The sequence below is a fragment of the Austrofundulus limnaeus genome, unplaced genomic scaffold (genome assembly GCF_001266775.1).
Source record: "Austrofundulus limnaeus strain Quisiro unplaced genomic scaffold, Austrofundulus_limnaeus-1.0 Scaffold177, whole genome shotgun sequence".
Classification (NCBI taxonomy): domain Eukaryota; kingdom Metazoa; phylum Chordata; class Actinopteri; order Cyprinodontiformes; family Rivulidae; genus Austrofundulus; species Austrofundulus limnaeus.
This window is the reverse complement of record NW_013952579.1, coordinates 485,978-498,336: the sequence shown is the minus strand read 5'-3', so window position 1 is coordinate 498,336 and position 12,359 is coordinate 485,978. Positions and strand designations below refer to the sequence as shown.

Sequence of the window (12,359 nt, the reverse complement as noted above, 5' to 3'; positions counted from 1 at the left end):
GTCTGTCTGTCCCATCCATCCATCCATCCATCCATCCATCCATCCATCCATCCGTCCGTCCGTCCGTCCGTCCGTCCGTCCGTCCGTCTGTCTGTCTGTCCTATCCTATCCTATCCATCCATTCATCTATACATCCATCTGTCTGTCTGTCTGTCCTATCCTATCCATCCATCCATCCATCCATCCATCCATCCATCCATCCGTCCGCCCTATCCTATCTATTTATCTATCCATCCATACATCATCCATCCATCCATCCATCTATCCATCTATCCATCTATCCATCCGTCCGTCCGTCCGTCCGTCCGTCCGTCCGTCCGTCCGTCCGTCCGTCCGTCCGTCCGTCCGTCCGTCCGTCCGTCCGTCCGTCCGTCCGTCCGTCTGTCTGTCTGTCCTATCCTATCTATCCATCTATCCATCCATACATCATCCATCCATCCATCCATCCATCCATCCATCCATCTATACATTTATTCATCTATCTATACATCCATCTGTCTGTCTGTCTGTCTATCTATACATCCATCCATTTATTCATCCATCCATCCATTTATTCATCCATCCATCCATCCATCCATCCATTTATTCATCCATCCATCCATCCATCCATCCATCCATTTATTCATCCATCCATTCATTTATTCATCAATCATCCATCCATCTTGTTCCAGGAGGTCCAGACCTCTCTTTCCACAGTCATCTCTTCCAGCTCCTTTGGGAGGACTCCAATGTGTTTCCAGACCAGCTGWGGGTCATAGTCTCTTCAGGGTCCATCCTCACCAGATGAACCACCTCAGCTGGTTCCTCTGTGGATCAGCAGCTCTAATCTGAGTCTCTCCTGGAYAACTGAACTAGAGTCCAGCTACCCTGCAGAGAAAACTCACCTGGACCTCAGATCTGGTTCTGTCAGTCACCACCCAGAGTTCAGACCATGAGTGAGGGTTGGAACGTAGACTGACAGCAACATCTTTGTGAGGTTCTGGCCCAAACTTTAGCAGGTATTTTTCTAAATCTTAAAACTGCAAGAAGAAAAAGAATCACTCAGGCCTTTGTTGTTGTCCTAACTTTGAGAGTTTGTTGTTCCGTTGAGCTCAGAAACCCACAGAGCTGAATATATTCTGGTTCCGGATGGGTCGTTGGGTCACTTTGTATTGATCCCAAGGCTGCCAGAACCTAATTACCTGCTTCAGGGTCTTATAGCCTGGTGGAGCTAACATTTTCATTGACTAAGCAGACATTCAGTAACAAGCAACCTGCCCTCGCCTCCTCACACACACTCACACACCGAACACACACACTTGAGTTTGGCCTTCATTAATCTGTGTACAAAACTGCTACGTACAGCGGAAATCCCCCTCCAAGCTTCTAACTCACAGGAAGTTCGTCCTTTTGCTTGAAGGTTATTCAGAGGCTATTTTAGGAACGGATTTCACTGATTAGAGGGAAAAATTGTGTTTTGGATTGCAYAGTGTGCAGACCTATGTAGACCCAAAGTTACAAGAAATGTATCATTGTGACAGTTTTKCTCAAGTTTTATTTTTATTTTTTGCCTCATCTAACAGATGAAACCAGCCCATCCAACGTGTGGGACTGTAAGAACCGAGGGGTTAATGGAACCCAGAAGGGTCAGATCGTCTGGAGGCTGGAGCCAGGGCCGTATTTTATGGAGCGTAGGTTTCCCTCTCCTAGAAGATTCTTAAATTAACAATTAAATCACTCGTTTGTTTATGACGTATTGAACATATGGATTAACTCCTGCCTTCTTCCTCCACAGCTGAGACTAAGATTTGTTTTAAATATTACCACGGAGTGAGCGGAGCGCTYAGAGCAGCGACCCCCTGCATCACTGTGAAGAATCCAGCAGTCCTGGTCTGTTTGTGTTAAATAATAAACGTTAAAACTAAGACAGAAGATTGCATTAAAGCATCTCGATTAGTTGTAATGGGAACCTCCACTCGTGACGTCGCGCATATTATTTACATACTTTATCTGCTGCTCTCTCAAATGATCGGACAATCACCGTAGATTATACAGACAGTGTTAATACTGTAACAAAAATTTCAATATATCCGACTTCAGAAAACCACAGGAAAGTTCAGTTGAAATGTTATCCAGAGAGTTAAGGTCTTCATTTACAATTAACATTTAATATTTAGATTTAATAATTAACATTTAGATTTACCATTTGACTTTTAGATATATCATTTGACATTTTGATTTAGCATTCATATTTACAATTTGACATTTAGATTTAACATTTGACATTTAGATTTAACATGTGACATTTAGATTTAACATTTGACATTTAGATTTAACATGTGACATTTAGATTTAACATTTGACATTTAGATTTAACATGTGACATTTAGATTTAACATTTGACATTTAGATTTAACATTTGACATTTAGATTTAACATGTGACATTTAGATTTAACATTTGACATTTAGATTTAACATGTGACATTTAGATTTAACATTTAGTACATTTAGATGTAACATTTAGGACATTTAGATTTAACATTTAGATTTACCATTGGACATTTAGATGTAACATTTGTAATTACAGTTTGACATTTAGAAATATTTTTGACATTTTAGATTTAACATTCATATTTACAATTTGACATTTAGATATATTTAACATTTAGATTTAACATTTAGTACATTTAAATGTAACATTTACGACATTTAGATTTAACATAGATTTACAATTTGACATTTAGATTTAGCATTCATATTTACAATTTGACATTTAGATTTAACATTCATATTTACAATTTGACATTTAGYTATATTTAACATTTAGATTTAACATTTAGTACATTTAGATGTAACATTTAGGACATTTAGATTTAACATTTAGATTTACAATTTGACATTTAGATATTTGACATTTAGATTTAACATTTTACATTTTTATTTAACTATTTAAATGTGCTAAAAGGTGACTTTAGAAAATCCACAGTAATATTTCTAAACATTGTTTGAAGCTAAATGTGACAAACTTTCTCTGTATATGTAAAGTCATATTATTGTTTGTCTTGTTTGAGTAAATAAATCTTCTGTGTTTAATGTTGTRATCTTGTTGTTGCAGGTGGAGGGTCTGGCAGAGCAGGTGGGTGTTGAGCATCCTCGGAAACTGATCAGCTTTACTTTAACGGGTGAGTTAAAACATTATGACATCAAGGCAACATGAAGTAAGAATAAGTGGATTTAGGCAAATATATATTTCACCCAAGCTAGAGAAAAACAAAAAGTTTAGACATTAGAAATCATTTCTGGAATGCTCTCTCTCTTGTTACAGATCTTCGAGCCACCGGCCTAAAAAAGGGCATGTTCTTTAACCCCGACCCTTATCTGAAAATGTCCATCCACCCAGGGAAGAGAAACATCTTCCCTGTCTTCAGCCACCACGGACAGGAGCGCCGGTCGGCCATCATCGCCAACACCATCAACCCTGTGTGGCACGGAGAGGTGACGCTCYTCGCTTCCATGATTACCTTTCATTTATCGATCAGCCAAACTGAGAGAACGTGTTTACCTGCCAACAGAAATACACATTTGTGGCGCTAATGACGGACATCCTCTACATCGAGGTGAAGGACAAGTTCGCAAAGAGCCGACCAATCATCAAACGCTTCCTCGGTCAGCTCGCCATCCCCGTGCAGCGGCTTATCGAAAAAATACCAGGGTATGTGGCAAAGCAACAAGCTAACTTTAGCATGTCTGCAAGCTAACCCTAGAAAGTCTACAAGCAAACTTTAGCAAGTTGTCAAGCTAACTGTAGCAAGATTACAAGTTAAACTTAACACGTCTACAACTAACCCCAGCTACGCTAACTTTAGCATGTCTGCAAGCTAAGCCTAGAAAGTCTACAAGCAAACTTTAGCAAGTCGTCAAGCTAACTGTAGCAAGCTTACAAGTTAAACTTAACACGTCTACAACTAACCCCAGCTACGCTAACTTTAGCATGTCTGCAAGCTAAGCCTAGAAAGTCTACAAGCAAACTTTAGCAAGTCGTCAAGCTAACTGTAGCAAGCTTACAAGTTAAACTTAACACGTCTACAACTAACCCCAGCTACGCTAACTTTAGCATGTCTGCAAGCTAAGCCTAGAAAGTTTACAAGCAAACTTTAGCAAGTCTACAATCTAACCCCAGCTATGCTAACTTTAGCATGTCTACAAGCTAACCCTAGCAAGCCTACAAGCTAACCATTGGCAAGGCTACAAGCTAACCGTAGTAAGCCAACAATGTTTTATCATATCTACAACCTAACCCTAGCAGGCCTATAAGTTAACCTTAACTTGTCTGCAAGCTAATACAAGCCAGCCAACAAACTAACTTAACATGACTACAAGCTAACCATAGCAAGTTAATTTTAACWTTTATGCAAGCTAGCCWAGCAAGCTAACTTTAGCATGTTGACAAGCTAATCTAACATGTCTACAAGCTAACCCTAGCAAACATAAAAGCTACATTTAGAAAGTCTACAGGCTAACCCTAGAAAGCGTACAAGCTAAACTTAGCAAGCTAACAAGCTAACCTAACATGTATACAGTTTAACCCTAGCATGCCTACAAGCTAACTTAAGCATGTGTACAAGCTATCAGAAAATGTCCTGCTTCCTTTTTCAGAGTGCAGCCTGTGAGTTTCTCCTTGTCTCGACGCTTGCCAACCGAACATGTGAGCGGTCACCTGCAGTTTAAAGTCGAGCTAACCTCGACCGGACCCGACGGTACACCTGTGTACGATTTATAAGTCTATCATTTTCTTTGTTTTCCTTTAATATTCACCCCCATCTACCTGCTGTAGGTGCCTCTCCTGACTCCATCATTGGTATTTCATCCTTGAATGGAGCTCCAGGAACGCCATCCGACGACGAGGACTTGCCTCATCCCCTTCCAGGCGTGGTKTCCGCAGGTGCTTCTCCAACCGGCTCCCAGGGCTCTCAGGGCATGTGGGAAGGCGGAGCCACAGCTTTGCCAGAAAAAGACCTGCCTGTCGTTAGYGCGGGGGCCAGGTTTGTTCAGCCTGTGATGTTCTCTGATCAGACGATGCTTCAGAGGTCCCTCAGTGAGGGGCTGGACGCTATRGAAGCTCCCAAAGGTCCGGGTGAGAGACCTCTGGGTGCTGCCTCGCCTAAACTGTGCTCCAGCTTCCCGACGCACACGAGGCTGAGCGACATGCTGCACATCGACTCCGACGAGGACGAGGAGAGGTCTGGGATGAACGACGTTCCTCCCATACCTTTGTCCCCACTGCTGCTGAACGGAGAATCTCTGGACGTCTGTGGTCCCGATGAAGACGACCTGATTCCTGATCAGCCAGAGTGCTCGGTGCAAGAGGAGGAGACAGAGATGGATGAAGTTCCACCAGAGGCAGAGGTGGACCCAGATCTAGAACCTGATCTTGACTTGGAGGATGTCCTGGAGCAGGATGTGTTCCTCGAGGCGGAGGAGGAGGTTCCAGTCACTGAGGTCGCTACACATCTTGCTTTGGGTGCAGCAGCAGCTGAACAGGGAAGAGCGGCTGGAGAGGAGGTCTCATCAGACATTAACACCTGCTCCATGGTAACGGCACCTCAGACTGTGTTTTCATCATCCGAGAGCTGCCCCATCACCCTGACCTCTGCTACGGTGAGTTTAATTCTGATTGGGTCTTGATACAATACTTTAAATATTAACCTTACTGAAACTAACCCTTAGCCTATAGGCTAACCTTGGCCTGTCTATAAGATAATTCAAGCAAACACGCAAGCTAAACTTACAGTATCTACAAGGTAACACTAGCAAGCGAACAAGCTAACTTTAGCATGTGTTCAAGCTAACTTTAATATGTCAACAAGATAATGTTGTGATGTCTACAAACTAACAAGCCAACAAGCTAACTATAGCTTTCTACAAGCTAACTCTAGCAAATCTGCAAGCTAACTTTGGCATGTCTACAAGCTAACCCTAGCAAGCCAACATGCTAACTTTGGCATGTCTACAAGGTAATCCTAGCAAAACAACAAACTAACTTTAGCGTGTGTACAAGCTAACTTTATCATGTCTCCAATCTAATGTTGTGATGTCTAGAAACTAACCCTAGAAAGCCAACAAGCTAACTATAGCATGTCTACAAGCTAACCTTGGCATAGCTAACCCAATTAAACATACAAGGTAAAGTTAGAATGTCTACAAGCTATCTTTAGCATGTCTACAAGGCAGCTCTAGCAAGCCAACAAGCTAACTTTAGCATGTCTACAAGCTAACTCTAGCAAGCCAACAAGCTAACTTTAGCATGTCTACAAGCTAACTCTAGCAAGCCAACAAGCTAACTTTAGCATGTCTACAAGGTAACTCTAGCAAGCCAACAAGCTAACTTTAGCATATCTACAAGGTAACCCTAGCAAGCCAACAAGCTGACTTTAGCGTGTCTACAAGGTAACCCTAGCAAGCAAACAATCTAACTTTAGCATTTCTACAAGGTAACCCTAGCAAGCCAACAAGCTAACTTTAGCATTTCTACAAGGTAACCCTAGCGAGCCAACAAGCTAACTTTAGCATGTCTACAAGGTAACCCTAGCAAGCAAACAATCTAACTTTAGCATTTCTACAAGCTAACTCTAGCAAGCCAACAAGCTAACTTTAGCATGTCTACAAGGTAACCCTAGCAAGCCAACAAGCTAACTTTAGCATGTCTACAAGGTAACCCTAGCAAGCCAACAAGCTAACTTTAGCGCGTGTACAAGCTAACTCTAGCAAACCTAAAAGCTAACTTTAGCATGTCTACAAGCTAACTCTAGCAAACCTAAAAGCTAACTTTTGCATGTCTATAAGCAAATCCTAGCTAATCTAATAACTGACGTTTGCAAAAACATAAAAAAAAATAAATACTTGTCTGAATTTCATGTAGGAAGCAAAGGAAGGAGCAATGACTGCCATAGATCCAGGGGGGGATGGAGACTCGGGCCCCCCTCCGAACGCTCAGACTATAGATGAAGACGATGATGACAGAGGTGGTGGCGTACGAGCAGAAGCCACCGAGGCTGAAGGAGAAGCTCCAGCTCCCAGCGAGCATGAGGAGATGGAGGAGCTCATCGTAAGGAGGCTGAGCCTGCAGGCGACAGGGGGAGGGGCTGAGGAACCAGAAGGGGAGGAGACAAAAACTCCAGAGGAGGCGGGGCCTATCAATACAGAACAGGAAACGGACAGAGATGAAGGTAGAAACATTACATTTCCTGGTGTTTCAGATGGATTAGTTTGGTTTTAGTTAAAGGTGACCTGAGTGGTAACCTGTACTGTTTTGTCTGCTGAAGTTAGCGCTAATAAGCTAACCCTAGTAAACGTACAAGCTAACCGTAGCAAATCTACAAGCTAACTGTAGCAAATTTACAAGGTTGCGTCAAGAAATCTACAGGTTAACCCTAGCACACTTGTGACAAGATTTAAAAGGGATTACGTTAATAAATTAGTAATAATTTATGAAATAGGACTTAAATCACCTGGACATTTGTTCTTTTTGTGTTTAGGAGCTCACGTTAACGGCCATCCTGTACGTTCTCTTCCTTCGGTGCGTCATGACATCCATCGGTACCAGCGTGTGGACGAACCGCTGCCTCCCAGTGAGTGTGTGTGTCTGCATGAAGCCTTGGCCTGTCGTTGTTGTGTGTCTTTATTTTAATCTGTGTTGTGGTAACAGAGCAGACGGTGGGGAGTCCTGGATGGAGGAAAAATAAAATGATTGTTTTGATTCTCTGGTTTTGTTTGTCCGGTTCTGTGAGCCAGAGGTCTCTGACATGAGTTGTCTCCTCTCAGACTGGGAGGCCCGCATCGACAGCCACGGCAGGATCTTCTTTGTGGACCACGTGAACAGGACCACCACATGGCAGCGTCCCACTGGGCCCCCCGCCCCCCAGGGCCTGACCCGCTCCAACTCCATTCAGCAGATGGAGCAGCTCAACCGCAGGTGGGTTTCAGAACCAGAACTCTCAAAAACTGACCAGCAGGTGACTTTTAGTTTTGTTGAATCAAATGTTTTTCTTTTATTTTAATTACTTTTAGCTTTTATGCCTTTGTTTAGCTAAATTTAGGTTTTGATGATTTTAACAGCTAGCTACAGTTTAACTGCTTTTAGGTTTTAGCTAAAGTTTTGATCTTTTTAGCTACAGTTTTGCTAATTATAGTATTTAAGCTACCAGTTGCTATTATTAAATTRTAGCTGCAGTTTTGGTAATTTTTTTATTTAAGTTTAATAATTCAAGTTTAGCTTCTTTAATCAATTTCAGCCTTCATTCATCTCTCAATGCATTTTTACAATAAAAGCTTTTATAGTTTGTTTATTTTTGAGAGAACAGATGTTTGATTTTGGCTGTTTGTGCTGGATGATTGATTTCAGCTGTTTTGCTGGATGTTTGATTTCAGCTGTTTTGCTGGATGATTGATTTCAGCTGTTTGTGCTGGATGTTTGATTTCAGCTGTTTTGCTGGATGTTTGATTTCAGCTGTTTTGCTGGATGTTTGATTTTGGCTGTCTGTGCTGATGTTTGATTTCGGCTGTTTGTGCTGATGTTTGATTTTGGCTGTTTGTGCTGGATGTTTGATTTTGGCTGTTTGTGCTGGATGTTTGATTTCGGCTGTTTGTGCTGATGTTTGATTTTGGCTGTTTGTGCTGGATGTTTGATTTCGGCTGTTTGTGCTGGATGTTTGATTTCGGCTGTTTGTGCTGGATGTTTGATTTCGGCTGTTTGTGCTGATGTTTGATTTTGGCTGTTTGTGCTGGATGTTTGATTTCGGCTGTTTTGCTGGATGTTTGATTTCAGCTGTTTTGCTGGATGTTTGATTTCGGCTGTTTTGCTGGATGTTTGATTTCAGCTGTTTTGCTGGATGTTTGATTTCAGCTGTTTGTGCTGGATGTTTGATTTTGGCTGTTTTGCTGGATGTTTGATTTCGGCTGTTTTGCTGGATGTTTGATTTCAGCTGTTTGTGCTGGATGTTTGATTTCAGCTGTTTGTGCTGGATGTTTGATTTCGGCTGTTTTGCTGGATGTTTGATTTCGGCTGTTTTGCTGGATGTTTGATTTCGGCTGTTTTGCTGGATGTTTGATTTCGGCTGTTTTGCTGGATGTTTAATTTCGGCTGGTTGTGCTGGATGTTTGATTTCAGCTGTTTTGCGGATGTTTGATTTCAGCTGTTTTGCTGGATGTTTGATTTCGGCTGTTTGTGCTGGATGTTTGATTTCGGCTGTTGTGCTGGATGTTTGATTTCGGCTGTTTTGATTTCAGCTGTTTTTCTGGATGTTTGATTTCGGCTGTTTGAGCAGAATTAGTGACAGTTTCAGGATGATTAAGTTTTTTTCCATCTTGAGAGCCTGATCTTTTGGTAGATGGGCGGAGCCTCTTCTACCTGCTGCAGAAGGTAAAGGCACCTGGTTAAAACTCCAGCTGGTTTTTTCTCAGGTACCAGAGCATCAGGAGGACCATCACGAACAGCGACCGCTCTGAGGAGAGCTCCACGGACCTCCGGTCAGAACCGGAGGGTGACCTGACGCCTCACTCTGTCTCAGGTGAGTCTCCTGAACAGGAACCTGCAGCTGCTGTGAGGAACCTTCCTCGCCGTCTGACGACACGTGTTGTTGCAGAGTACCGCAGGGACAGCTCTGGCGCTCACTCCGGCGGTCGCTCCAGGCTCTCCCTGCTGCTCCAGTCGCCCAGCGCCAAGTTCCTGTGCAGCCCGGACTTCTTCACCATGCTGCATTCAAACCCCGTCAGTCTCTAAACCCTGAACCTCGTTCTGTTCGAACGTCTCAAAGTTTCTGAAACGTTGACCTTCTCTGTCCAGAGTGCCTACCGCATGTTTACGAGCAACACCTGCCTGAAGCACATGATCAGCAAGGTGCGTCGAGACGCCTACTACTTCGAGCGCTACCAGCACAACCGCGACCTGGTCACCTTCCTCAACATGTTCTCCAACAAGCAGCTGGAGCTGCCCCGGGGCTGGGAGATGAAGCACGACCACACCGGGAAGGTGGGTTTTCACCGGAGCGCCGGACGCTTCGGTCCCATCCTGGAAGGTTTCTGATCTGAGTGCGTTCTTCTCCACCCACCAGCCCTTCTTCGTGGATCACAACTGTCGATCCACCACCTTCATCGACCCGCGGCTGCCCCTGCAGAGCTCCCGCTCCACCGGGCTGCTGGCCCATCGCCAACACCTGAGCCGCCAGCGCAGCCACAGCGCCGGAGAGGTGAGCAATGACCCGACCAGGGTTCTGGGTCTTTAGGACCCTCACAGGGTTTCAGGCTCAACCTTTCTTTTTCTCACAGGTGGTGGACGACTCGCGTCAAACCAACCCGCCCTTGACGCCCCGCCCCTCCAGCACCTTCAGCGGCTCCAGTCGAAGCCCGTACCACGACGTGGTTCCTGTCGGTAAGCCCGCCAGCGGCAGGTTTGGTCACACAGATCCAGAACTGTCTCCTAAAAATGTCCTTTTTTCCTTCAGCCTACAACGACAAGATCGTGGCCTTTCTACGGCAGCCCAACATCTTTGAGATCCTGCAGGAGAGGCAGCCGGAGCTCGCCAGGAACCACTCACTCAAGTAGGTCTTTTCTTCTTCTTCTTGTGTTTTATTCTTTACCCTCTCCTTCACCCGTAGTGCCTCCTCCTCCTCCTCCTCGTCATCATCATCATCATCATCATCATCATCATCATCATCATCATCATCATCCAGCACCAACACTTTAATCCTGATAGATTGGAATAGCTTTTAATTCTAATCTAAATTTATAGCTAGTCCAAGCTATTGGCTAATCTGAGCTAATAACTAGTCGGAGGTAATGGTTAGATTAAGATAATGACTAGTCTGAACTACTGCTAATCTGAGCTAATGACTAGTCTAAGATATTGGCTAATCTGAGCTAATGACTAGTCTAAGATATTGACTAATCTGAGCTAATGACTAGTCTAAGATATTGACTAATCTGAGCTAATGACTAGTCTAAGATGTTGACTAATCTGAGTTGATGACTAGTCTAAACTATTGGCTAATCTGAGCTAATGACTAGTCTAAGATGTTGACTAATCTGAGCTAATGACTAGTCTAAGATATTGGCTAATCTGAGTTGATGACTATTCTGAACTATTGGCTAATCTGAGATAATGACTAGTCTAAGATATTGACTAACATGAGCTAATGACTAGTTTAAACTATTGGCTAATCTGAGCTAATAACTAGTCTGAGGTAATGGTTAGTTTAAGATAATGACTAGTCTGAACTGTTGACTAATCTGAGCTAATAACTAGTCTGAGGTAATGGTTAGTTTAAGATAATGACTAGTCTAAACTAATGGCTCGTCTGAGCTAATGACTAGTCTAAGATATTGGCTAGTCTGAGTTGATGACTAGTCTAAACTATTGGCTAATCTGAGCTAATGACTATTCTGAACTATTGGCTAATCTGAGATAATGACTAGTCTAAGATATTGACTAACCTGAGCTAATGACTAGTCTAAACTACTGGCTAATCTGAGCTAATAACTAGTCTGAGGTAATGGTTAGTTTAAGATAATGACTAGTCTGAACTATTGGCCAATCCGAGCTAATGACTAGTCTGAGCTAATTTCTAATCTGAGCTAATGACCAGTCTAAACTAATGGCAAATTGAAGCTAATGGCTCGTCTGAGCTAATTTCTAATCTGAGCTAATGACCAGTCTGAGCTAATGGCTTATCTGAGCTAATAACTAGTCTGAACTAATGGCTAGTCTAAGATTACTGGTCTGAGCTAATGGCTGATTTGAACTAACAACTGTCCTGAGCTAAAGGCTAATCTGGGTTAATGGATAGTCTGCGTTTATGGCTAATCCTAGATAATTGTATAAGGTAAAGTCAAATTCAAGGTAATGACTAATGTGAGCTAGTTGCTAATCTGAGATAATGCCTAGTCTGGGACAATGGGTTATCCAAACTAATAGCAAAATTAAGCTAATGGCTAGTTTGGCTAATTTCTAACCTGAACTAAAGACTGGTTCAAGCTAATAGCTAATCTGAGCTAACAGGTTTTTGTGTTTTATTGTTTCCTGCAGAACGTTGGTTACGTATTGTAACCCCAGATTCTATGAGTGTAAGCGCAGCCCTCTAAGGCTATCGCAGATGGGTACCCCCGTGCGCGTACGCGCATTCTGAAGAGCCGATAGTCCACGCCCACGTGACGTGGGCCTCACCTCGGTCCGTATAAAAGGGGAGGACGGACCTGAGTTCAGCTCCCAATAGCTTACTTTTTCTTCAGCTACGGACGCCGGTGAGGCCCCGATCCTTAGAGGGCTGCGCTTACACTCATAGAATCTGGGGTTACAATACGTAACCAACGTTCTATTTCGTGTAA

At 43.1% G+C, this 12,359-nt stretch overlaps 1 protein-coding gene across 6 annotated transcripts in view; it reads left to right on the top strand.

Annotated features, from left to right (window-relative positions):
• The window catches only part of hecw2a (HECT, C2 and WW domain containing E3 ubiquitin protein ligase 2a), a 41,547-nt gene that overhangs the window by 10,437 nt on the left and 18,751 nt on the right, over positions 1-12,359 (top strand). For all 6 annotated transcript variants that reach the window (XR_001310973.1, XR_001310972.1, XM_014017808.1 and 3 more), the window contains exons 3-18: positions 1,563-1,670; positions 1,775-1,869; positions 3,096-3,162; positions 3,306-3,475; positions 3,553-3,692; positions 4,637-4,737; positions 4,815-5,638; positions 6,900-7,206; positions 7,516-7,608; positions 7,802-7,952; positions 9,440-9,546; positions 9,622-9,746; positions 9,822-10,007; positions 10,090-10,224; positions 10,304-10,406; positions 10,480-10,576. Coding sequence is in view for 4 of the 6 variants with exons in the window: in XM_014017808.1 (XP_013873262.1) it covers positions 1,563-1,670; positions 1,775-1,869; positions 3,096-3,162; positions 3,306-3,475; positions 3,553-3,692; positions 4,637-4,737; positions 4,815-5,638; positions 6,900-7,206; positions 7,516-7,608; positions 7,802-7,952; positions 9,440-9,546; positions 9,622-9,746; positions 9,822-10,007; positions 10,090-10,224; positions 10,304-10,406; positions 10,480-10,576 (2,809 nt within the window). In the remaining 2 variants the exon portion in view is untranslated. The remainder of the gene's footprint in view (positions 1-1,562; positions 1,671-1,774; positions 1,870-3,095; positions 3,163-3,305; positions 3,476-3,552; positions 3,693-4,636; positions 4,738-4,814; positions 5,639-6,899; positions 7,207-7,515; positions 7,609-7,801; positions 7,953-9,439; positions 9,547-9,621; positions 9,747-9,821; positions 10,008-10,089; positions 10,225-10,303; positions 10,407-10,479; positions 10,577-12,359) is intronic.